Source organism: Neovison vison, chromosome 13, assembly GCF_020171115.1.
Source record: "Neovison vison isolate M4711 chromosome 13, ASM_NN_V1, whole genome shotgun sequence".
Lineage (NCBI taxonomy): Eukaryota > Metazoa > Chordata > Mammalia > Carnivora > Mustelidae > Neogale > Neogale vison.
In genome coordinates, this window is record NC_058103.1 from 64,952,001 (window position 1) to 64,979,292 (window position 27,292).

The 27,292-nt window shown below is 38.0% G+C and overlaps 1 protein-coding gene across 2 annotated transcripts in view; it reads right to left on the bottom strand.

The window, feature by feature from the left end:
- AKAP6 (A-kinase anchoring protein 6) overlaps positions 1-27,292 on the bottom strand; it is a 552,477-nt gene that overhangs the window by 354,521 nt on the left and 170,664 nt on the right. For both annotated transcript variants that reach the window (XM_044232056.1, XM_044232057.1), the window contains one exon: positions 1,802-2,159. In XM_044232056.1, coding sequence (XP_044087991.1) covers positions 1,802-2,125 — 324 coding nt within the window. In that variant the 5' untranslated portion in view covers positions 2,126-2,159. The remainder of the gene's footprint in view (positions 1-1,801; positions 2,160-27,292) is intronic.

Sequence of the window (27,292 nt, forward strand, 5' to 3'; positions counted from 1 at the left end):
ACTGTAGAACAGGGCAGGATGGAGGCAGGTACGAGATGCCTTTGGACTAAGGTGACAGGATGACAGTTCCAAGGAGAAAAAGACAAGCAAATCACCCTAGAGGTGATTTTTCAAACACTAACCATAACTCTGGTTGATTATATAAAAACTTTACATGCGTGTTTGAAATTTAAATATAAATTTTCATATATAACTGATGTAATTAAATTAACAGACACAGTCATGTTTTTATAGGAGCCCTTAGCAGCATTTTCAGTGGAGTCTTCTCAAGGTATTTCCATCCCCACCCCCAATTCTCCTTTAATCTTTTACCATCCTTTCTTTGTAAATCTAAGATTTGGGGGCACAATAGTCAACTTTCCTTACAACCCCAAACTCTGTATTTACTTACTTATTTACATGTAAGTGCAGCATTAGGGGGAACAGGAGAGGAGCGGTGAGGTGAAGCCCCCAACTTCCATTTCACTCCAGCTTCGAGGAGTGGGAAAGCTGCTCTTTTGATTAAAAGAACCCTATTTCAACGACTGAGACACATCATTTCCATTGCCACAGAGAGGAAACAGCCTAGCCTGCTTTGAAGCTGGTTCCCAGCCATCTCTCCGCTACCTTTTCTGTACTTTTCTCCTTCCCAAGATCCTGTGGGAAGACCACACAGGCCTGCTCAACCTGGGAGAAGCCCAGCCACCTTGCCATTCTGGCTTTCTTTGTTCTCTCTCTCTCTCTCTCTCTCTCTCTCTCTCCCAGTGCCCTCCTTCCCTCTCTTGGACACTCTCTCCAATGCAGCAGCTGGGCTCAGGACCTGTTGAACCAGCCTGAGAAGGCTGAGTCAGCATGCTCTAGGCTTTAGGGAACATGTTCTCTCACCTTAACTGCCCATCCTCTATTCTCACACTGATAGCTGTAGACTATAAACCATTTAAGTGTTAAGATTAAGAATCTGTTTGGTCTTTGGTTTCAGATCATTGAGGATGAATGAGCTTAGGTAAAAGAATTCTCCTTAGGATCTCATCAACTCACTAGAAATTTCCATTAGGGTTTGGGGCCAATGCCCAGACTGGCTATAAATCTGCCTTGCTTTGCTGGTCATTAACCTAGTGTGTGTTTGCCTCAGGGACCTGGAAGAGAGGAGTGGCTATGACAGAACAAGATTCACTGTACTGTGGGGTCCCTAGGCCAACATCTCTATTAATAGCACTCCTTACCAGCACCTCCATTTCAGTATCAACAAAAGTCAGGCTTTTCAAGGGCTCTAGAAGCCACAGATATTTTTTTTTTTTTTTTACATCTGAACTCTGAATGAGTTGTTATAAAAGCACCTTTGTTCTGCAGGATGCATTGTACCTGGATGAAAGGACTCATTCTAAAAGGAGAACACCGCCCTTCCCCATCATCCCAGAATCCACTCTTTGCCACAAAGGTGGCATCAACTGCAACAGAAGATAACAATCATAAACCATACTCAAAATCGCAGCTCAGTATGATCTTTTACCTGTGAGTCTTTTTATTAAACCTTTTTATAATACTTTTATTTCCACAACTGATTTCTATGACACCGCACCAAAATGCCCTCCCCTTCCCCCGCACCTCTGCATTATCCCTTTAAGGTCAGTTTGATTCTAGATAATCAACCCATGAATTAAAACCAGGAAGGAATGAATTCTGCCCCTGTGTATCAAACCAGCTATTCTGTTTTTATTCCTGGGCGTTTCCTCATTGCAAGTTACAGAGCGCAGGCTCTAGGTGCTACAACTTTTTTCAGACTTCTGTCTAGGATGGACCTAAGTCGAGAAACCGTCCTTACCTTTAGTTGAACTAGATGCACATCCACATGCTTGCTGTCTGAGTCCTGCTGGACTGAATAGGTGAGGTCCCGGACCCTCTCTGAGGTCATCCGGAGCCAGGTCTCGATCTCAGGTAAATGGAGGACAATCTTCCAGTCAGCCCCTGTATGCAGTGGGGGTGGCTTTTCATACTGCTGGTCGGAATCCATGTCCTTCATTGCCTCTCCTCCCTCACCCTGCTCCACAGTGGGCGTCAAGTTGATGGCCATGGGTGAGGCATCAGTAGCCATGGGATCCAGGTCCTGTGACCTCAGCGGGGAAAGTGTCACGCTCATGGTTAACATGGAGAATTCTAAACCTTACTTCTTTCCAAAACAGCTGAAAGGCAAGAGGAAAGAAGAAAGCAGGAAAGAGTCAGACAAGATTGCCAAATAAAGAAATGATACTTCGCAGAAGAAACAGGATTTCTAAATTAAGCCCGATTTCTAAATTAAGAAACCATAGCTCATGGCAAAAACAGAAGGAGGTGTTGTGAGTTTCTACATAGTAGCCCCAAGACCCAGAGTACAATAGGAACACAAAACCACATGGTATTGCCTACCCCACCATCCATTCTCTCCTCATTCCTTATTAATAAATCCTGATTTTCAGCATACATATTTCTGCTAAGAATTTAAAACTACATATCCTATCTCCATGGCAGCTAGGTATGGCCATGTGACTAAGTTCTGACCAAGGGGAGATAAGGGGAGCTTTTGTACAGAAAGCTTGTAGAGCTGCATAAAGGGAGCGGACTCAAGGAGGGGCCTTCTTTCTGCCCTTCTGTGTTTCCCCCTTCTTCTAGACTGCAATGTGTGCTTGATGGCTAGGGTTCCAGTTACTACCATGGACCAGGAGATGCTTTGCGGTATGTTGGTGGAAGATGGTAGAACAAGGTGGTGGGAACATGGATCCCACATGATAACAAGGAACTACTGTATCAGTCCTAGTCTGCTGCCCTGAATTTCTTTTATTGAGAGAAAAAAGGTATCTGGTTTTAGCCACTATTACTTAGGGCTTTTCTACTACCAGCACCTAAACACCATTTCAGCTATTATAACCCATACACTCAATACATAGGATAAGCAGAGAGGGAACATGTTCTAATTAACAAAACACTGAGCCAAATTCAGGAGAGGTTGCTCCTTTCTATGACATGTTATATAAATAAATATCATGTAGTATTCCAAACCTAAACTTTGCCAAAAAGTATAAATCATGTGGGTTAATATATACAGTATATATAATTAACTATTAACTTAAATTACTTAATATTTGGTCATGTTGAAATTTTGCGAGGGGGAGGTTCTGGGATTTCAAGAGTAATAAATTGCTCTGAAACACATAACATTAAAATGTTAATTAAGGGGCACCTGAGTGGTTCAGCTGGTTAAGCAGCAGCCTTTGGCTCAGGGCTCAGGTCATGATCCCATAGTCCTGGGATCCAGGAGGTAGCCCCAGGTGGGCTCCCTGCTCAGTGGGGAGTCTGTTTCTCCCTATCCTTTTGCTCCTTCCCCCACTTGCGCTCTCTCTCTCTCTCTTTCTCAAATACATAAATAAATAAAATGTTAATTAAATATATTTAAAACAACATAAGTGTAAGTAATAGTAAAGTTGATAAGCTTAAGAGGAAACTAGTTTTCTAATGTAATCATCTAAGCTATATAATTTATCTTTCTTCTAGAACCAGTTTAATATAAAAATAACAACTTTCAGGATCTTGTACATTAAACATTTTACAGAGACATTATTTTTAGTTTTAGGAGTAGGTTCTTCTACTCAAGGTAATGGGTTTTTCTTTTATTAGACTTTTTCCTGGTTCTACACATTCTAGCACCCTTCCCCAAAGATGAAAGGTGACCAAACAAAATATGAAATTAAATGTGATTATCACAAAGTAGTCTGTATTTCTTTATATTCTTAATATTAACTTAGTAACAACAGCAAAATTATTTTACCTACAAAAATAGAGGTGGGGGGAAGTTCTCATTTTTACCAGGAACATGTAACTTTCCATACAGAAATGGGCACAGAGAACAAAAAGACTTACTGAATTGACAAAAACCTTAAAAATAAGTTATTCCTACAACATATTATTTCAGAAGCCTTTCAGTGCTGGAGCATACCGCCCCCTCCCAATTTCTTGTACATTTAATTTTTAAAATAAATGATAAGCAGCTTTACGAATTTTTGAAAGTGAGGTTATTTGAGAAACTAAAATACAATGTCATAAAGTAGGTTTATTACTTTGGTACCTGCCTCAGAGAATGGTTTTAGGCTTCAACTCAACAGCTTTCTCCACCTGATTGCAAGAGGGACAAATCCATATCCCACATTTTTAACCACCCTTGCATAGTTTTTTAAAATAACATTAGACCTGGCTATTTCAAAAAACCAGTTAAGAGTTATCAAAACTCCAGGAAGAGTGAGCTACCATACTATTTATTCATATCCTAGCCTCAGACAGGCTCTGGTTCTGATTTCCCAAAGCACTTTTAAATTTTTAATCAATCCACCGCTCTCTGGGGAATCTGTTCAGAATCACAAACCCAGAAAAGGAATCTGATACACAAAGGTTAATAAAGGCTTCCAGTGGAAGGTCACAGAACTGGTGATAAATGAAGATGACGCTGGTGTCACAGTACCAGCGTCACCACACTTACCTCTTCTAAGAAACCAGACTCCCCCAAATTAGAAAACCAAAAGCCAGCGTAAGGTACATGAACTGTTTCAGCCACACGCACACACCTTCTCAGACACCCAACCCCAGATACCTCCCCCAAGAGCCCTACACAACTGAAAAATGACACCTGGTCATTGTGTTTTCTCTGAAACTCCTAGATCAACACAGGGACTTCTCTGGAATACACATCTTACTATAAACTAAAGAACATACCAAAAATGGGCTCAAAGCAACTTATGTTCCAACCCACAGCATTTCCGTATATACCATCAGGCTGTGCCCGACACAGTGCAGTTCCATGTGGGGCAAGATGCTCCACATTTCTGAGTCTCAGATTCCTCATAGGTAAAATGACAAAATTGGACCTGACCATAAGAATCTGGGATTACCTAGGGTTATTTATCCAGAGATTTCAAAGCCATCGGAAGCATCCTGCCTATACTGAGAACTGTGTAGACACAAAGTACTAGCCCTCCATATTATCAAAGCACATGAACAGCATCGATGATTTGTCCTACTTCATGGAACAAAATAAAGTAGCACAATGCAAATTCCTTTTGTAAATTATTATTTACACATTATGTGTTGCTAATTCCTCCCAGAGAAACACATACATGAGATCCTCTCCCCGTAGAGCTTGAAATTAAAGACCGATGACAGAGGTGTGGTTATATATGCAGAGGACACACAGAGTAAAATAAAAACATTAAAAATGTAGCTGGTTCATCACACATGAGTAAAGGGTAAGGAAAACTTACAATCAAGCTGCAAAGCAAAGTTTTCCTGCATCTATAAAATTTCAACATGGATGTGATGTTTCCATATTTAACTGACCAGACTGTAAACAAGAGTATTTCTATACCTCAGAGAAGTAAAGCAAATCAGTTCCATACTCAAATTTTATTTCAATTTCTGCCTATTTTCCCTCTTGTACAACTTTGCTGCTGGGGAAGGAATACCATATGTGTCATAAGAGCATAGCCAGCCTGGAAGGTGGCATAAAATTGATTAATTAACCATTTTCATGGAAAGTAATTACTATAAGCATTTAATTTTCAATTCTAGTAGCACACATCTAATGTACTACCCATCGATAACTTATATCTATTTCTGATTTTCACCAAATCACATCTGATGTCAAAGATAAATTAATAATTTAAAGGAAAACTGCTTCACATTTTAGAGATCTATAGTAACAATCTTTGTGTATATTTTTCTGCCCCATCCGGACTACTCAAGCTTGCTTTTCCATCAAATTAATTACTCCATTTGAATGCAAATAGTAGGAAATGCAGCACAAGACTATTTATGTTCTTTTAGATGCCGTTAAGTTTTGTATTCTTCCTTTATAAGGAAGGCATCTTGCAAAAAGATTCCTTTCCAGTCACAGCGAAATTTTCTTTTAAAGCCAGCAGACAACTTCTGATGATGCAAATGAAAGCAATGACCCAGATGTGTACAGGTGCCCACCCACTTACTCAGGTCCAAAAGTGCGTGACAGGAGTGATCAACCAGCTTTTTGGAACCCAGTGACCTCCCTCTTCCCCTCCCCCATCAAATGCTTAGCTGTGTCCACCTCTCCAGCATTAGAGATAATACCACCTTTATCCCAGCGGCTGTTAAAAATAACATAAATCAAATCCTTTCCTTTCCACAAATCCAAAGAAGGTTCAACATTTAAAGTACAAAACCTACAAGCAGTAAAGATTTTAAAGTTTTTTGTTTTTTTTTTTAATTTGTGGGAGGGCTTTTCCCACCATATTCTATCACCCTATAGAAACAGAAGAAATGTACCATGGATTGCTTACTAACAAGGATTGGTTCTGCTATCTTCCTGACAGTCCACAAGTTTTTAGTTGAAACCTGATGTTAGCAGAATGCATTTGACTAAGTCACATTTAAATCAGTGTTCTTCAACCAAGCTAGGAGACAGAAAAATGCAGCTACCCAGTCATCAAAGCTGCCCACCTCCTTCTCCCTTCTCTTGTCAATTTTTCCCTCTTAAATAAAAGAACAGAAAAGCTGGAAATCTGTCGCATGTACTCACTGTAAATGCTTTTGTCCCTAAAGGTCCTTCAGGATTAAGCATCTGGCTCCTCCTTCTCCCCTCCCCCCACCCACCTTCCGGTTCTCTTCCTGTGGCCCAAATAAGATAAAGCCTGGGGTCAGGGCTGCCCCTGGCCAGCAGGACACCGGTGAGTCTGTAGGGCACCCGCTTCATCTGCCCTCCCTAGCCTAAATCTCTTACAAAGAGAAGGCTACTCTGCTGTCCCTATTTGGAAGCTAATGCATAAGCTCCAGGCCTGTGCAGTTATAGTTAGGTCTTTTGCAAACAAGCAGTGATAAGTGAGCAGAGAAAAGGGAGACAGTTGCCAAAACAAGGATCACTATGGAAAAGAGTGTCTGGGTGAACGGAGCACATCCAGTCTCGGTTCAGAAGAACCAAAACTGTGTATCTTAAAAACTGAGCAATCCTAAAGCAGAATAAATTAATAAATTTATAAATAAATGAATAGCACTACATTAACATAACCAGCTGACAAAGCCAATCTGAAGGAAAGAGATTCAAGTTCCCTCTCCTTTCTTAGGGAGAAACTGTTCTTTCCAAGTAAGAACGTCATCATGTGTGCAGTCTGAGAAACAGTTTTACCATCCATGTAAAGCAACCCCAAATCTCTCAATCTTCCTGTGCTCTGCTTACTCCCCAAAAAACAAGTGAGAGACTAAGCATAATTGTAGCCAAATTAACAGATCTGCTTGCTACAAAGCACATGTTACAAAACTGAGATAGAGAAAATTGTTAGACATCGCTAAGTGTCCTTTTTTCCTCTGTCTTCATTTCTTTTACAATTCTCATAATCATTATTCACAGAACCTATTCATAGAAACTATGAATTTTGAAAGTTCCACTGGAATGTTTTCATTTTTGTCTAAGGTTAGCTCCCATGTTTTCATTGCATTTAGGAAAAATAAATAAACTTAAGAGGTGTACCCAGTATCTGACCCCGGCATTTTAGAATCAGGCTTTGTAAAAACACAAAAGCAAGTTTAATAAATTGCTGAATTAAATGTCATGGCCTACCTAGATGAAAAGGCTCTAATTCATCACCTGGTTTTAAATCTTGTTGCCCATGTATCTCCCTGGCCTCTTGTAAGGTCAAACATTGGGGAAACTTTAAGTGGCTCTAAGTTCTTTATAGAGAGGAGCCCAAGGGTTCCTGCCAAGTGTTAAGTTAGATTTTTACTTGGGGGGAAAAAGAGAGATTGGTTTTTGTAAGATGCTCCCAAGGAAGTTCCCATAATCACTGACTGATTCTTCCTGCCAGCCCTCTTCTCCTGGCCCTAAGGCCTCCATATTCACCTGGAGTAACAGGGTTTAGAGAGATCACCACCATAACCCCAGATTAGTCTCACTTTCTAATCCTCCTGCCACAACAGAGCAGCCTGCAAGCAGATATCTGTGAGCAGGACTCAAGTGATGGGGTGACTTGGGGGGCTGACATGTAAATAGTGGGGCCCTGACAGATTTCTGCAATTAAGAAGATTTTCTTGGTATCACTGATATTTCCTCTCTTTTTCCACTTTAACATGTCTTTTGTGCATGGCTGTATCCCCCAGGTAGATGGTTGATTATATCCTGCTAATCACACAGAGACATCTCCCAGTCTCCCTTCAATCATCGCTAACTCCCTCACCCAGAGCACAGGGTCTTCTGTCAGCCATAACACACTTCATCAATCTCTTCCTTCCTTGGTCTCTCATCCTTACCCCCAACCCACCCCGGATTATTCAAATCCTTCTCCTGTGGCACAGACACCCAGATTGACTGGTCTAGTCACCATACCTCCCATGTTTTCTTTCCCCACCAGAGCAGTCGGTTCCTATCACTCAATCCATTTGGCTACATCAACCAGTCAGCTGCAAATGGTGCCCATGGTCATGAGTGTGCAGACCTGGACTCAATGATGAGTGTTCCTATTTCTTACTCCCACCCCAATGGTGGGAGTAATATTATTGCTAATAATCATCTTTAAGCATTAGCCAGCTACCTTTCTGTTGTTCAAGAAAATGTCTTGAGAGGAAATGGATTGTAAAACTCTAATCCATAATCTACACAATTGTTGCTTTTGTCAATGCTATTAATACAAAGAAAATGAAACAAAATTCATTTCAAATCAACTGACATTACTGAGAATCAATTTTATATAAGGTTTATGGGTTCATATAACTCATCATGTTTACCCTCAAGGAAATTATAATAGGCACAATTTCTCTCCCTCCAACTCTCCCCACCCCACCTCCACCCCCCACACACGTACGAACACACTCACCCACTGATACCTATTACACAAGCAGGATGTGAGCCAAAAAAGCCTTATGAGTCTCCAGTAGATTAGAATTTATCCTGAATGAAGGAAAGATAAGAAAGAATATTTTCTGGTAAGGTAACATTTGAGATAGACTTGTAAAAACAGGTATGATTTAGATGGGTAGGGATAGAAGGGAAGTGGGGAAAGAATTCCAGCCTGTGTGGACATCTCAAAACCAAGAAGTTGGGAGAGTCAGCAAATAATTCAGCACTCAGAGGAAATGGGCGCTTGATGAGGACCAGAAAGAGATAAGGCTCCAAGGCAAGTTGTGGACAAAAGAATGCTACAAAGGCCATACTATGGAGTTTGGAATGAATCTCACAGGAAGCAGAAACTCCAAAAAGATTGTAAAAGAAGAGATAGAGGATTTACAGTCACATTCTAAAATGGAACAGGAAAATCAATGCACATACTCTTATTTACCAAGAAAATGAAAGGAGAAATCAGCATTATGAGAGGATCAACATCCTCTATTCCAAGTAGATTCCATTATTATAAAATGTAACCTTAAAAACCTCTTTCTAGTGAAGAAAAAAAAAAAGGAGCAAAGGAGAGAGAGGGACAGGGAGGCTACAAATCTGAGTTTTAGATCACAGTGATTAAAGGAGTTCTGTGCTCTGTCCTACCTACTCCATTAAATATAAAAGGAATTCTCCATTTTTAGTTCTCCATTAACCCTAGTACCATAGATTTAAAGTGGAAAATTTTTAGGGATTATTTTATGTAATGTTACTTTTTTCCTGTTCTAAAATTATTTTTAAATTAATTAAAAACTAATATATATTAATTCAAACACTATAAAAATAGATAATGTTGAAGTTAAAGGTTCTCTTCTGTTCCTATATTTTCATCCCCAGTCAATAAGTGATAAGAGCCTATTTATCTTTTGTGACCTCTTTATGTAAAGTAGAAAGGAAATGAACCCTAAACCCTATTTATCTTTAAAGTTTCTGAAGCCTAAATTAGTTGGCCTATATTAATGCAGCAATATACAAGTGTTTGCTAACTCAGTGTTTATTAACCTGGTGCTAATAGGTATCCTACAAAAAGTTGCTACTGACAAATAAATTGAAAGTGTTGGGTGACTTCTGGGTAGAGATAGCAAACTGAATATATGTATCTAATTTTGCTTCCTCAAGAAATACCACTAACATCCCTGCAGAGAGTTTTTTTATTTGGGGGTTTTTCTTTTTTTAATATAAACACTCAAAAATGGGAGGAAAAACAGTTTGGAAACCAAAAATTTGATGAGTAAGTAATAAATGCCTTAGCTGACTTAAGAAAGCTAAATCCAGGGGCACCTGGGTGGCTCAGTTGGTTAAGCAGCTGAGATCAGCTCAAGTCATGATCTCCAGGTCCTGGGATCTAGCCCCTGCTCATCAGGGAGTCAGCTTCTCCCCCTTCCCATCTCCATTCACTCCTCTCCCTCCTCCCTACCTCCCCCACTCCTGCTCTTTTGAATGAATAAAATCTTAAAAAAAAAAAAAAGCTAAATCCTAAACCAGCAAAGCAGAGAACAAAGAACCAACCTGATCTTACTTCAGAATCTTTAAAGCATTTTGGAATTGATAGAATCAGGCATCTCTGGAAATGGAGATGGAAGACTGTAAAGAATGAACTTCCCAAAAAGAAAAGTCTGACCTTTGTCCTGACTTCTAGGAGGTAACCTCTATACCTTGGAATTTCCAGAATGGCAGGAATATTTTTGTTATTTATTGTGGGCCCCTCAGACCACTCCTGATAGTTTATGCTAACAAGGTGACTCATGATGGGGAACTAGCCAGACAGAAAGACCCACCATGTGGTTAGAGGGCTTGGTCTTTAGGCAACCCCCTGGGCAAACATGTAACCAATCATACCTAAGTAAGGAAGCCCCAGTAAAAACTATGGACATTGACACTCAAGCTAATTTCCCAAGTTGGCAGTACTTCATGAGTATTGTCACACATTAATGACAAGAGGGCAATGCATCCCTGAGGATGTGGACATTTTGTGGTTGGAATCTTCTCAGTCCCAGATTCCACCCTATATGTTTCCTCCTTTGGCTGGTGCTGACTTGGATTCTTTTGCTATAATAAAACTAAAATCACAAGTATAGTACTCTCCTGAGTTCTGTTGAGTTTATCTTTCAAATTATCAAATCTGAAGGAGCCTATGAGAACCCCCAAACTTATAATCAGCTAGTTTTAAGTAAGGATAGCCCCGAGGACCCCTGAACTTGCCGCTGATGTCAGAAGTCTTGGGCATACTTGGCAGCCTTGGAGGACTGTGCCCTTTACCTTGAATTGGGGCTAACTCTGGCTGAAGAGGAAATAACACATTGAGATTGATTTAGATTGAACAATGTTTAAACATTTGAACAATGTTTAAAAATACTTTGTGTTGCTGGGTTGTTGCTCCCACCCCCAATTCTGGCAGAAGACTGGGAGGTTTATTCTCCAAAAACAATCAATCAAAAGATCTCTGGACTTGGGGACAGTGATCAGTTGAAGACAGAAGTACCTTGAAAATGGTGAAGTGAGTTAACATATCATTCTGAGTGCTGATACCCTTTTCCCTGGCAGTCCCCTCTCCCAACTTGATTCTCCAAAGCCTTTACCCTCCAGTCAAGAGACTAGAGATCCCCTATCTAAGATATCTGATCAGTCCAAGAAGATGAGATAATAAAACTAGCACATCCAGATCACCCTACAGTAACATTCACAATCAATGGGCCTGTCCAAATATTCAGAGCATTCATTCAGCATTCTATTCTCCTATTTCTAAATATGATCAGGCACTCAAGGATTAGCACAGATTTAGGGAAAGCTCTAGTATGGATAACAGGCCCAAAATAAGCAACATAAAAACCTCAACCTGGAGGAAACACGTCATGCAAGGAGAAGATGACTTGATTGAAAAAGAAAGATTACAAAGATAAGGGGCATCTGGGTGGCTCAGTTGGTTAAACGTCTGCCTTCAGCATAGGTCATGATCCCAGAGTCCTGGGATGGAGCCCCACATTGGGTTCTTTGCTCAAAGAAGAGTCTGTTTCTCCCTTTCACTCTCCCTCTGTGCTCTCTCTTAAATAAATAAATAAAATCTTTTTTAAAAAGTATTAAAAGAAGATTAACAGAGATAAGATACTATATCCATCAAACAAGAATAGAATTTTTTTTTTAAAGAAATGTTTTTGGGACAAAAAAGAACTTTGGAAAAATGAAAACATGAGAGCAAAAAGGGAAATTTCAATATAATGGCTCAAAATAAAGTTGAGAAAATTTCACAGAAAGTAAAGCAAAAAGATAAATAGACAGAAATTGGTAAAGAATAGGTAAGATAATTAGCAACCAGTCTAGGAGGCTCAACATTTGGAGAGCAGGAGTTCCTGAATGCAAAAGGAAAGAGAAAGGAAAAAATTATCAGTGAAATATTTTAAGAAATAGAAGAGCATGAGTTTCTAGATTAAAAAGACCCACCTAGTATATGAAAATAGACAAACACTAAGGCACTCTATTTGGAATCTCAGCATATTAGGGAAAATGAAAATTGGTTTAAAAGTAGAAGCATATACAAAGAATCATAAATTAGATTGCTTTGGATTTCTCAACAGCAACTCTGCTACTGTGATTTATAATAAGAAATATATTTTTGGTCTACGTCCTCATTTCTGGCAGAGAGCTCCTAAGACTTGGAATTTCCTAAGCACAAAGCAATGGGAGCATCTTTTGTTATAACAGTTGGCCTTTTGTCCTTGGTTCCTGAAATAGCACCAGAGCCATAAAGGTTAAAAGAGTGTGTTATTCATAAGAAGTCCCTTTCAACCACACCTGAGTTTGTTAATGAGGGGACTTTTGGAAAGCCCTTGAGGATGGGGCTGCTTGCCAGAGAAACCAACCATGATTAAAGGGTTAGCACTTTCAGTTCCAGCCCTCAATCTAGGAAAGAAGAGCTGGAAGTTGAATCACTCACTAATGATCAGTAATTTAATCAGTCATTCCTATGTAATGAAGCCGCCATAAAAACCCAAAAAGATGGGTTCAGAGAGCCACCAGATTGGTGAACAAAAACACATCCACGGGGACAGAAGCTCCTATTCTCAGGACCCTTGGGGACCTCACCTTACGCATCTCTCCATCTGGCTGTTCGTTTATATCTTTTAATATATTTCTTTATTATTTTTTAGTGACTTAATTTATTTGAGAGAGTGACAGAGAACATGAGCGGGGTGAGAGGCAGAGGGAGAAGCTCCCTGCTCAGCAGGGAGTCTGACGGTTGATCCCGGGAGACTCCAGGATTATGACCTGAGCTGAAGGCAGATGCTTAACCAACTGAGCCACCCGGGTGCCCCTTCTTTAATATCTTGTATTAAACTGGTAATTTAGTAAGTAAACTGTTTTCCTGCATTCTGTGACTAGCTCTAGGAAACTAATCAAACCTCTGAAGTGGGTGGTAGGAGCCTGAGGAGAAGGTTGAGTTATAGCTGGTCAGAAACGCTGGTAACAACCTGGACTTGCAAGGGACATCTGGAGTAGGTGGAGGGAGACAGTCTTGTGGGAATGAGCCCTTAACCTGTGGGATCTGACACTATTTTCAGGTAGATAATGTCAGAATTGAGTTAAATTATAGGATACCCAGCAGTTACCATAGAATTGCTCAGTGTCGTAAAAACCACCACACATTTAGTGATCACAAGTGCCAGAAGTAGAGCACTGAAAATGGAGGAGACACACAGGAGTGTGTTTCTTGCAGCAACAACGGAAGCTAGAAGATAACTGTTCTCCTTAGAAGGAAAAAGAATGATAGCATAGAGGAGCACTTGGCTGGCTCAGTCAGTAGAATATATGACTCTTGATCTCAGAGTCACTTTGGGTGTAGAGCTTACCTCAAGAAAAAGAAGTTAAGAATTATAGCATAGAACTGTATACCAAAAATAGAGATTGATAAACAGTCCAAAGTGAGGATAGAATAAAGATATTTTCAGATACTTAAGTTCACAAAAAGCAACCTCCCACACATTTTTCTCAGAAGATATGGAAGTCTCTCCACATAAACAACCAAAACAAAGGAAACCAAGAAAGTGGAAGTCATGGGAAGCAGGAAACAACAATCAACATGGGGTGTGATGAAGAAAGCAAATCTCAGGATGGCAGCTGTGAACCAGATAAGGAAAGCATCCAGTCCAGAATGGAACAGGTCAGAAGACTCTCAGAAAGACCATCAAACAAGCAACACTGAGAGAAAACCTGATGTAAATAAACATTCATACCTAGAAGGGATTTACTTAACTGGTAGAGGAGTGAGGGTTGAATTAGAGATAAACACAGAAAACTAAGCAAATAATAATTATAAACTCCAGAAAATAATTTTAAAGTGTACAAAAATAGAACAGCAATCATTCATATTATTCTACGTGGTTTAACTAAAAAAAAATCACATTTATATAATCTTAATAATATAAACTCAAAATGTTAATGTAATTCAAATCACAATATAATTTTACAGGAAAAATGAGAGGGTCAGAATTGCAAGTGCATTCTCACATGTGAACGCTTTTGAGAAAGTGATAGAGGGAGAGGCAGGTTAGGGAGCAGACTAAATAAATTCTCACCTTTCAAAATGAGTAGTCAACAGATAATAATGAGAAAAAATACATTTGTATGGAACTGCAAAAGACCTTGAATAGCTAAAGCAATCTTAAGAAAGAAGAATAAAGCTGGAGGTATCATAATCTCAAATTTCAAAATATACTAAAAAGCTGCAGTAATCAAAACAGCATGGTTCTGGCACAGAATAGAGAGAGTACAGAAGTAAAGCCATACTTTTATGGACAATTAATCTACAACAATGGAGATAAGAATGTACAATGGGGAAGAGGCAGTCTCTTTAACAAATGGTGTTGGGAAAACTGGACTTCTGAGTTCCAGAAGAATGAAACTGGACCACTTTCTTACACCAAACACAAAAATAAACTCAAATGGATTAGAGTTAAATGTGAGACCTAAATCATATACTTTCTAGCAGAAAACACAGGCAGTAATTTCTCTGACATCAGCCATAGAAACATTTTTCTAGTTATGTTTCCTCTGGGAAGAGAAACAAAAATAAACTACTGGGTCTATACTGAAATAAAAAGGTTTTGTACATCAAAGGAAACCATCAACAAACAAAAAGGTATCCTCATCAATAGGATATCTGCAAATGATATGTCTGATAAGGAGCTAACATCCAAAACATATTAAGAACTTAATACAACTCAATACCAAAAAAAAAAAAACCAGAAAATCAAATAATCCAATTAAAAACTGGGGAGAGGACCTGAATAGACATCCTTACAAAGAAGACACACAGATGCTCAACAACACCAATCATCAAGGAAATGCAAATAAAAACCACAATGACATGTCATCTCACACCCGTCAGAATGGCTAAAATTTTAAAAACACAAGAAATAACAAGTGTTGGTGAGGATGTAGATATAAAGGAAACTTCATGCACTGTTGGTAGGAATGCAAACTGTTGCAGCCACTGTGGAAAATAATATAGAGGTTAAATTAAAAATATAATCATCATATGACCCCATAATTCTACCACTGTGTAGTTACCCAAAGAAAACAAAAACATTAATTCAAAAAGATATATACACCCCCATTCACTGCAGCATTATCTACAATAGCCAAGATATAAAAGTAACAGAGGAATAGATAAGAAGAACTGCAGTGTGTGTGTGTGTATGTGTGTGTGTGTGTGTGTGTGCACGTGCCTGTGTGTATAATAGAATATTACTCAGCCATAAAAAAGAACCAAATCTTGCCATCTGCAACAACATGGACAGACCTAGAGGGTATAATGCTACATGAAATAACTCAGTCAGAGAAAGACAAGTACCATATGATTTCACTCATATGTGGAATTTAAGAAATAAAACAAATGAAGAAACAGAGAAAAAAAGGAGACTTTTTAATTTTTTTTATTTATTTTTATTTTTTTAGAGAGAGGTGCAGGAAGGGGCAGAGGGAGAGAGAGAGAGGCTGACTTCAGTTTCAAACTCAACCCTGAGATCATGACCTAAGCTGAAACCAAGAGTCAGAGGCTTAACTGACTGAGCCACTCGGGCACCCCTAAAAGCACACTTTCAAATACAGAGACCAAACAGGTGGTTTGCCGGAGAGAAAGTGGGTGGGGGCATAGGTGAAATAGATAAAGGGAATTAAGAGTACACTATCTTGATGAGCACCGAGAAATATACAGAATTGTTGAATCATTATATTGTACATCTGAAAGTACTATAACACTGTATATTAACTATACTTGCATCTAAAAAAGAGAGAAAGTACTTAGGAAGTAGCCATACCATTCTATCATTTGGAGACGGACGTCGGTACTAAAAAAATCAGTTAAAAGATGAGAAGTGGTTGCCTCTGGAGAACAGGACACAGAAAAGAAGAGGGCCTGGAGACTGCTGTTTGTCTTAAACCTCAGAATTACTTGACTCTTAACTATTTGTGTGCAAAAGTGACACTTAAAAATATCTAGATTAAAACATAAAACAGTTTCTTCATTGCGGGACAGGGCTTTAATACTCTCAAGTATACTGAGCATCTCTACAAAGGGGTGCATTAATTCCCAAACTTTTTTGACTATGAAAATTACTATTTTTTATATTTTGGTAAAGAATGTCACAAGATTGGGTGGGGCACTTGATTAAAATATTAAACTTAAAATTGTGCCTACCCATCTCTTAACACACCATAGTTTTTAACACAAAGTTACTATGACTCAGTTCAATAAGGTTTTTCATTCAAATAATCCCTTTAGAAAGAGCTGCTTCCTAGAACTAAATCTGATCTCATGATAAAAGCCACAGGTGATTAGTGATCAAGTTGAAGGTGAGATTATTTTATTATTTGTTCCACAAGCAGATATATTCTGAAGGGAATGACTTTTATTCTTGGTGACAACTGAACCAGAGTAAAATATCAAATAATGAACTTAAGCCCGAATCTTTCAAAACAAATATTACATTTGTTTTTGCTGTTCATGCTGCAACATGAGAACACATCAAATAACTACCCATACTGCTGTTCTTCCATAAACAGAAGGCATTTTACAGGGGATGAACTCTTATAAAGACAAGGATTTTCAAAAGCATTATTTCCTATTCGCTATTATTTCCTACTCACCCTAACCTCCCAGACACACAAAAGAGATTTTCTTTACAAGATTCTGATGTCAGATTAAAAAATACTAATGGGAAATAGCAAAGGCTCTTAATATCTAAAGATCTGATGTGATCAGAGATCTTTCCTCTGAATGTCCTTTATTACAGAAAGAATAATTAAAGGTCTGGTACTATGCTTTTCAAAAAAACACTTTCAGCAGGGTAGAATCTATTTTTTCAAATATATTACAATGGTTTTGCTTAAGATGCATCCCATTCATTAAATACTGTCAAACATTTCTGCCCAACCAGCCATCTAAATTGAAGGTGAGTGAATGATAAAATACGACATGTTCTGACATGAATTAGCATTTTAAAAAATAATTCCTAGAATAAAAGTTGTATATCATGGACTTTCAAAGAAAAATAAAACACATATTTTCTAGTGAAAAGTATAAGGCTCATAAATATTTTTGTGCTGTGTATTCTGGTAGATGATAAAAGGATGGGGCATAGACTAGCTTAAGCATAAATTCACCTCCATTGAATTTTTTCCTTTTTCCTAACAAATTATTTATTCTCTTGCTTAATGAAATAAATAGCAATAACAGAAAATGCTAATTAAGGGCTAATGACTTAAAAGCCTCTAAAAAAAAACCCAGCAGACCCTTTATCAACTCTAGAAAATTAGTTACAAACTAAATATTGCTAGAAGCCTCTTCCTTTCAGCAAAGACAGGAAAAAAAAGTTTTGTTTTTATTTAATTTAGGGCACCCCTCTAAATTACAGGAGTACAAAGGGCAAAATGCTAAACATTCTAACAGACTAACCCATACACTCTCCTCTCTGCCATGAAAGCACTAAAGTCTAAGCGAAAAGATAAACCCAGCCATTTGATAAATCCAGCCATTTGATTTTATCACTCACCACTAACCCAGTCTAGCGGTGGTGTGGAAAGAAAGGAGCAGCAGGTTCCCAGACAGGTCATCATTTCCGGGCCTTTCGCTTCTGGCCTGACTAAGATCAAGTCTGCGATAAGCTCTATCATCCATGCGCAGGAGCGCCTTGAGTTCGTCCAAAAGCAATGCAGATGCTTGAAAGGTGTGTCCTAGGCTTTTTATTCTTATTTTTTATATCTTTCTTTGTTAACAACAGTCACAACCTATGTGACACACTCAGAGACCACTGGTCTTTCTCCAGTACACTCTAGAAATCATCCATTTATAATTTTTCAATTAATGCCTCAGAGTCTTATCAGACATCACATGACACAGCTACTTTTGGTCTTCTTAGTCATCTGCAGCCAAATACAAATGAACCTCAGACGAATTCTCCTTGACATAGCTTCTATTCACTGTGGCCTTTGCCCTGATCCTGTCATTGTTCTTAGTTCTGTATGACTCAAACACTGATTTGGATACTCAAGGTCCTTTGAATGAGTTTCTTCAGTAAGAAATGTGACTTATGCCAGAAAACGAACAATCCAGAATATTTTATTAATACACAGCTGACTCAATTTTTAAAATAAGAGCATTTGGAATGGCCCTTTAATTAAGCTAGAATCTAAAAGGTGAGTTTTATTTATTTCACTTTTTTAACATAATGTAAAAACAAACAGCTGACAGAATATAGTCTTCTTCTTCTACCATAATGTGCAAAATAATATGCAAATTAAAAAGAAAACAGATTTAGACAGATTTATAAGGAGTTAGAAGAATATATCAGCCCGACAGTTTTATGTACACAATGGCTTAAGAAAAAATGTATGTAATGAGCATCTCACTTTGTTTGACACTTTCCTGGGTAGGCTGGAAAACAAGTTAGTCAACACCTGTCGACCCTCCACCTTCCTGGAACTTCAGGTCCAGGAAAGGAAGACCTAGCAGCTTCCTTAATGCACACTTAATTCTCAGTTGAACTATAAGGCGAAATGGGCTAGAGAAAATTGACCTTGAATATAAAAAGTAAGTCTTTCCTTTTTTTCTTTCATTTCCCCAGCTTCACTGAGAAATAACTGACATGCGACTTTGTGTATGCTCAAAGGGTATATGCTGATTTGATACTATATTATGAAATGATTACCACAATAAGCTTAGTTGACATACCCATCAGCTTATATAATTACCCTTTTTTATATGTGGTAAGAACATTTAAGATTTACTCTTTTAGTCACTTTTAAGTGTATGATATTGTTAACTATAGTCATTAAGCGAGTGGTACATTAGCTCCCCAGAGGTTATTCACCATGTAAGTAGAATTTTGTACCCTCTGACCAACATCTCCTCATTTTCCCTAGCCTTAGCCCATAGCAACCACCATTCTACTTTGTTTCTATGAATTTGGCTTTATTTTAGATTCCATATATGAGTGATATCATATGGTAATTGTCTTCTCCGTCTGACTCATTTCATTTCACCTATGAGGTCCATCCATGTTGTTACAAATGGCAGAATTTCCTTCCTTTGGATGTATTATACACATACCACATTTTCTTTATCCAGTCACCTGTTGATGAACATTTAGGTTTTTTTCCATGTTGTGGCTACAGTGAATAATGCTGCAACAAACATGGAGGTTCAGATATATCCTCAAGGCAGTGATTTTTGGAAGACCATGTATACTGTTGGTGGGAATGTAAACTGGTGCAGCCACAAAAATTATAAATAGGGGTACCTGGCTGGCTTAGTCAGAGGAGCATGTGACTCTTGATCTTTGTATTGTGAGCTTGAGCCCCACAGTGGGTGTAGAGATTACTTAAACAAAAAAATAACAACTATAAAAAAATTTAAAATAGAACTACCATATGATTCAGCAATCTCACTTCTGGGTATATATCCAAAGGAAATGAAATCCCTACCTTTTCTTTTTTAAACTTTATTCATTTATTAATGAGAGAGAAATAGAGAAATAGAGAGAAACAGTGGGGGCAAAGGGGGAGGGATAAGCAGACTGCACTGAGCAGCAAGCCCAACATGGGGCTCAATCTCATGACCCTGAGATCATGACCTGATTCAGAAACAGGAGTCCTGATGCTCAACTGACTAAGCCACCCAGGTGTACCCCATCTTCTTTGGAAAAGATGTATAGTCAAGTCCTCTGCCTACTTTTAATTGGATTATTTGTTTGTTTGCTTACTGCTCAGTTGTATGTGTTCTTTACATATTTTGAATATTAACTCCTTATTTGATACATAGTTTGCAAATATTTTCTCCCAAACCATACTTTGCAAAGACTATCTTTTCCCCATGGAATATTCTTGGATTCCTGGTCAAATATTAGTTGACTATATAGGCACGGTTTTATTTCTAAGCACTCTATTCTATTCCACATAGTTTATGTGTCTGTTTTTGCATCTACACTCATCAGGGATATTGGCCTTGAGTTTTCTTTTCTTGTAGTGTCCTTATCTGGCATTAGTATCAGGGTAATGCTGGCCTCATTAAATGAATCTGGGAAGTGTTCCCTCGTCTTCCATTTTTTAAAGAAGCATTTGAGAATTGATGTTAATTCTTTTTTAAATGCTTAGTAGAATTCACCATTGAAGCTATCTGATCCTGGACTTTTCTTTGTTGAGAAGTTTTTGACTATTACTTTAATCTCCTAAGTCATTACTGTTCTGCTCAAGTTTTCTGTGTTTCTTGATTCAGTTTGGTAGATTGTATGTTTCTAGGAATTTATCCATTTCTTCTAGGTTATCCAATTCATTCGCATAATAGTCTCACGGTAGGGTAGCCTCTTATGATACTTTGTATTCCTGTAGCATTGTTTGCAATGTCTCCTCTTCCATTTCTGATTTTGACTCTTCTCTCTCTCTCTCTTCCTCTCTTTCTCTTTTCAGTTAATCTAGCTAAAGATTTCCCCATTTTGTTATCTTTTCAAAAACTGACTTTTATTTTCATTGCTTTTTTTCTATTGTCATTATAGTCTCTATTTCATTTATTTCTGTTTAAGTCTTTATTATTTCTTTCCTTCTGCTAATTTGGGGCTACATTTGTTCTTTTCCTAATTCCTTGAGGTAAAAAGTTAAGCTATTTTTTTTTTAGATCCTTTTTCTCAATGTAGTCATTTATTACTATAAGCTTTCCTCTTAGAACTGCTTTTGCTGCATCCCATACGTTTTCATTTGTCTCAAGATACTTTCTTGATTTCCTTTTTGATTTCTGAAATTTGACCCACTGGTTGTTCAGGAATGTGTTAACTTCCATATATTTTGTGAATTTCCCAATTCACCTCCTGCTAATGATTTCTATTATTATACCACTGTGGCTGGAAAAGATACTAGATATAATTTTGATCTTCTCAAATTAGTTAAGGCTTGGTTTGCAGCCCTTGCATGATCCATCCTGGAGAAGGTTCTGTGTGCATTTGAGAAGAATGTATATTCTAGTGCCATTATATGGAATGTTCTGTATATGTATTAAGCTCCTTTGGTCCCTAGTATTATCCAGGTCTGCTGTTTCGTATTAATTTTCTGTCTAGATGGTCTATCCAATGTTGAAAGTGGAGTACCTCAGTCTCCTACTTTTACTATATCCAATGTTGGGTATGTATTTATTTACAATTATCACATCTGCTTGATGAATTGAGTCCTTTATCACTATAGAGAGATCATCTTTATCTCCTGTGACATATTTTGACTGAAAGTCCATATTATCTGATATAAATATAGCCACTCCTTCTCTCTTTTGGTTACCATTTTGCATGGAGTATCTTTTTCCAACTTTTCACTTTCTACCTACATGTGTACTTAAAGCTAAAGTGAGTCTCTTGCACACAGCACATTGCTGATCTTATTATTATTTTTTAATCCATTCAGCCACTTTGTGTCTTCCGGTTGGAGAATTTTGTCTATTTATATATAATTATTAGTAAGTAATAATTGTCACAAACTATTGTCATTGATTATTTTCTGACTGCTTCTTGGTTCCTTTGTTCCTTTCTTTCCCTCTTACTGTCTTGCACTAAGACTTTATGACTTTTTTGGTAATGATATGCTTTATTTCCTCTTTCTTGTCTTTAATATAACTATTAAAGGCTTTTTCTTTGTGGTTACCATGAGAGTTACATAAAACATCTCATAAATATAACAGTCTATTTTAAGCTGGTAAACACTTACCTTCAACCTCCTCAAAAAGCTATACTTTCACTTCTCCTCTCCCCACATTTTATGCTGTTAATGTCATACTTCACATCTTTAATACTGTTTACCCATTAGCAAATTATTTGATCTATAGCTATTTTTAATATTATTAGTTTTTTGAACTTTTATTCTAGACACTGGGTGTTATATACAACTAATGAATTGTTGAACATTATATCAAAAACCAATGATGTACTTACTATACATTGGCTAATTGAATTTAAATTTTAGAAAAGAAGTAAAGAAAACAACCCCCTCCAAATAAATAAATAAAATTAAATCAGGCCATCCTTAAATAAATAAATAAATAAAACTCACTTTTATTCTAGAGAGAAAAATGACTTACACACCAACATCACATTATTTGAGTATTCTAAATTTGACTATATATTTACCTTTACCAGTGAATTTTGTTTTCATGTTGTTACTTAGTGTCCTTTCATTTCAACTTGAAGTACTCCCTTAGCATTTCTTGTAAGGCAAGTCTAGTGGTGATGAACCATTTTAGTTTTTGTTTGTCTGGGAAATGTTTTTATCTCTCTTTCATTTCTGAAAGACAGTTCTGCCTTAAAGGCATACGGGTACAGTATTCTTGGTTGATAGTTTTTCTTTCAGCACTTTGACTATATCATTCCACGCCTTCTGGACCTGTAAGATTTCTGCAGAGAACTCCACTGATAGCCTTTTGTGGCTTCCTTTGCTTGTGATAAGTCATTTTCTACTTGTTGCTTTCAAAATTCTCTCCTTGTTTTGACTTTTAACAGTTGATTATAAGAAGTCTCAGAGTAATCATTGGGTTGATCTTGCATGGGGTCTTTGAGCTTCCTATAACTGAATGTCCATATCTCTTCTAAGATCTCTTCCAAATTCTAAGAATTTTCAGCTATCATTTCTTTCTGTAATATTTCCATTCCTTTCTCTTGCTTCTCTTCCTGGGACTCCCATGATATAATGTTCATTTACTTGATGGGGCCCATAACTCATGTGATTTTCTTCACTCTCTTTTTTCTTTTTGTTCCTCTCACTGGCTAATTTCTAAAGATCTGTCTTTGAGGTCATTGATTTTTTTTTTCTTCTGCATGACCAAATCTGTTGCTAAAACTCTCAAAATTTTCTATTCTTTCATTATATTCTTCAAGTCCAGGATTTCTGTTTGGCTCTTTTTTATGGTGTCTATTTATTTATTAAACTCATTTTGTTCATGCATTGTTTCCATGATTTCATTTAGTTGTCTATCTGTATTCTCATGCATTCCATTCAAGATAAATTTTTAAAAAATTCTTTGTTGGGCAACTTGTAGATATCCATTTCTTTGGGGTTAGTTACTAGAGCTTTATTAGCTTCCTTTGGTGGTACATATTTATATGATTCTTTATGATACATAGAGTCACACACAGATGTCTGTGCATTTGAAAGAACCAACAACTTTTCCCAGTCATTACAGACCAGTTTTAGCAAATAAACACCTTCTGCTGTTTGCTCCTTGGGTTGATGGAATTATTTCCAGAATCATGATTGTGCTGGATTGGAACTGGTTATGAGGCTGTGACTGGGTATGCAGTAAGATCCATGGTAGTCAGGCTTTTTACCAGGATCTTGGATGGGTGTGTATTGTGCCTGATCCCTGGGGAGATGAGACTGCCTCTAGTATCTTATTCAGTAAGGTGGTGCTAGAACAAGTGTCCACTTCAAGGTTCACATTTGGGTCCTCAGAGAGGGGTATATCCATGGCTCTGTGGCAGGTGCAGCTCTCGCCAGGACCCTGAGAAGACCACTGCCTAATCACTGGATGAGTCCTGGGTGGACAGGACTGGCTCTGGATCACACCTGAAACTCAATCCACAGGGCTGTTTCAGGTTTCACAGCTAAAACTGAGGTCTGCCCCTTCCTCTGGAGACATAAATAGGTGTGTGTCCTACCAAGTCCCTGAGTAGGTTGGACTGGCCCCTGACTGTAACTAGAGAAGCTAGAGCCAAGTGTAGTGCCTTTTCAGGATCTCCTGAGGGGCAGACATGCGGATCTCCAACCTATCTCAATACCAGCTGGACTACGCAAAGACTGCACCGAGAAGGGCCTAGAGTCAAGTTTAGGGCCCTTTCAGGATACCCTGAAAGTGTACAAAAGTATCTGCTGCCTGGTCTCTGTGCCATCAGAACTACTGACACACTGAGTCTTTGAGGGGGGCTTGTATACAGGATCTCCCAGGGCGTAGACAGGAGTGTCTCCTACTGGGACCCTGACCCCCAGACTGCTATAAAACTGAAAGACTAGCAGTCTATGGCTGTGAGGACCTGGAGCCATGTATAGAGCCCTTTGAGGGTCTCTGGGGATATAGATAAGAGTTTCTCCTTTCTGGTCCCTGTACCAATAGATTGTGGCTAGCAAAGGGTTAATGCCTAGTGTAAGGCCTTTTTAGGACCTCCAGGGGCAAGATGGAAATATCTCCTGCTGGGTCAAGTCTCTGTACTTTAAACCACATTTATCAGTCTACACTACAAAAAAGAAAGGCATCTGGCTATCGCTTCACAGGGTTCTTATAAACTGTTACATTTACATTTATTTATTTAACCATACATACACACACTTAAATATAGCAAGGTTTATATTATAATAGGATCTCACTGTTCAGGCAAACCTAAGTAAAACAATGTACTTCTACTACAGAATTTAAAATATCTGTCTGTATGAGGGCAAGACATTTTAAAGTAGCATCTTGGGTTCAGACTATGAAGTAGTCACTTGAATTAAATAACATTAGTTTTTGTTACTCAAAAAGTAGTCAAAAGTCTTAAAATAGCAAAGGCAGTTCTTAGCTATTGGGTATTTGATCAGTTAAGGGACTGAGATAGGCACATACATACAAAAATCATTACCATAAAAAACCTTTGGAAATGCATGGGCATTACATATAATAACACTGTCAAATGATATCATCCAATGGTTAACAATAATTCTTTCATACCCATATATTGCCTTATACCTTCAAAAGAATTCATCATCATATAGATTTAACCTCTTCTTATCTTTTACTTTTTCCAGTATCATTGATTATTTCTGTGTCTGTGAAATATTTAAGGAGAAAAATACCCAAAATCTTATTCTTAGGTTATAATTGAATCAATCACCTCTATTTAAAACTATCCTTGATACTAGCCAAAAGGGCCAGGAAGCCATCTTCTATTTAAAACCGAACAGGGAGGAGGAATTTTAAAAATATATGAAATAATTACTTCTGTTTCACACTAAACATGCATCCAAATTAATTTGGTAAGTTATTCAAGGTCATTTTCTCCCTAGGGCAAGACTAAATTAGAGATGTGAAGTGCCCAGAAGTTTTACTGCAGTCATTCTTTCTTCATAACGTGGCTGTTAAGTGCTTTCACTTTTTCAAATTTTTCCTCAATGTGTTATGTCATCTTAATAAACAATGTTTTGAAAATAAGGATTAAAAATGTACCAATATATTCAAAATTTCACAAAGTGAGCTCTAACAGTCAGCAGAACAAAATGTTCTGAACAGAACACATTGAAATTCCACATGCACATCCAGACAGAAGCCAGAACATCATTTCCCAAAATGTGGTCCCCATAATACTGGTCCTGTGAAGCCCTTACAAGAAAAAGTTTGGAGGCTGAATACATCTGGAAAACACAACTTACACACTGCTCCTCTGAGAGATACACAGCACACATTTGCTCCTAGGAATCTTCAGAAAGAAACTTCTTAATTTTGTTTAATTCAGTGTTATCCAAATATTTTTCTGCATTAACAGAACTAGTGCTCCTTTGAAACACTTTGGAGAATACTGCTCTAGAAAACTCCAAGTATCATTTGTATACAAAAAACAGTATGGATTCCAGACTTCATGTAGTCAAAAGCAAGAAGACTTCCCACTGCCTCCTGGCCCTCTGACTTCCATTGTCCTCCTCCATGCCCAGGCTGACCCAACCTCAATCTATTAGTATTAAAAGAAAAAAAAAGTGAAAGTCACGCTTAGCTTCCCATTTTATTCACCTTTTAATTTCAACTCTGAATCTCTCACTTGGCTTTCAGTAAGCTTACATCCCTTTCAGTAAGTTCTTAGTTTCACACTGAAAGCCTTCATCTGGCAATTAGATTCTGGCTAGATAAATCTATGACTAACTTTGGACACTGGCATCTTCTATGCTCCTTGTCCAGGTTTTCCTTTTGATCTTCTGCACAGGCTGTCAGTTTAGGTCTCTACTTTGGGCTCATCCTTCTGCCTGAGACAAAAGCATTAAAGGCAAATCCCAAACTGTGGGAAGAGAAACAGACATCCAACACTGCTCCTTGCAGCTTCCAATCACCCATCAGTCAAGGAAAAAAAACCTGAAGAGCTTCTTCTCTCATCAAGACACAGGGTGATAGCAGCAGAAAGCACAACGACAGGGCACTTCACTTTGAGTTAGGTTTCAGGGATGAGTTGGAGCAGAAAGCACAGGAGAAATTGCTGGCTGGATAACTGTGAGCTTCCCGCATTCCATGGCTGTGTATTATAAGGATTTAAAAATGATTTGCCTTGAAAACGTTTTCTTTGATCCCTGTGACTATCTCCTACTTGTTTAATGAGATCCTTATGTTGTATTTTTGGGTGGTCAGGGCAAGAAGCTGTTTTTAAAAACAAAGACAGCAATTTAAAGTGGTATACCTAATCTTAAGGACCTCTAGATAGCCTCCTCAGTAGGAATCCAGGAGACACTGCACATAAAATGGCAAGTGTAGGGCTGATTGCCCTACTTACAAGGAAAACCTCCAAAATCAAGATTAGGACAAATAAAAGTGCATCATCTACACCTACTCTCAGCCATCCTACCATTTCTTTATTCAAAGGCATTTGTATTTGAAACATTGGGAAATGAAGGACTAGACCAAGGCACATTGCAAATACCATCATCCCTGGTATGTATCCCTGATAATCTACCATACACCTGGGCACACTGGCATATATTAATTCATTTTAGGAAGATCATTTCCTGGTGACTTCAAGAATGACTACTGGAAGCTCCTTTGGAATAATGAGTAATGAGTTTTTAGCTTCTCCTCCTGAGGACTCAACAGAGATATAAAGGGAAGTGAAGAGTTATTTTCCTTTGGTTATGGTATCTGGGAGTCCCTAC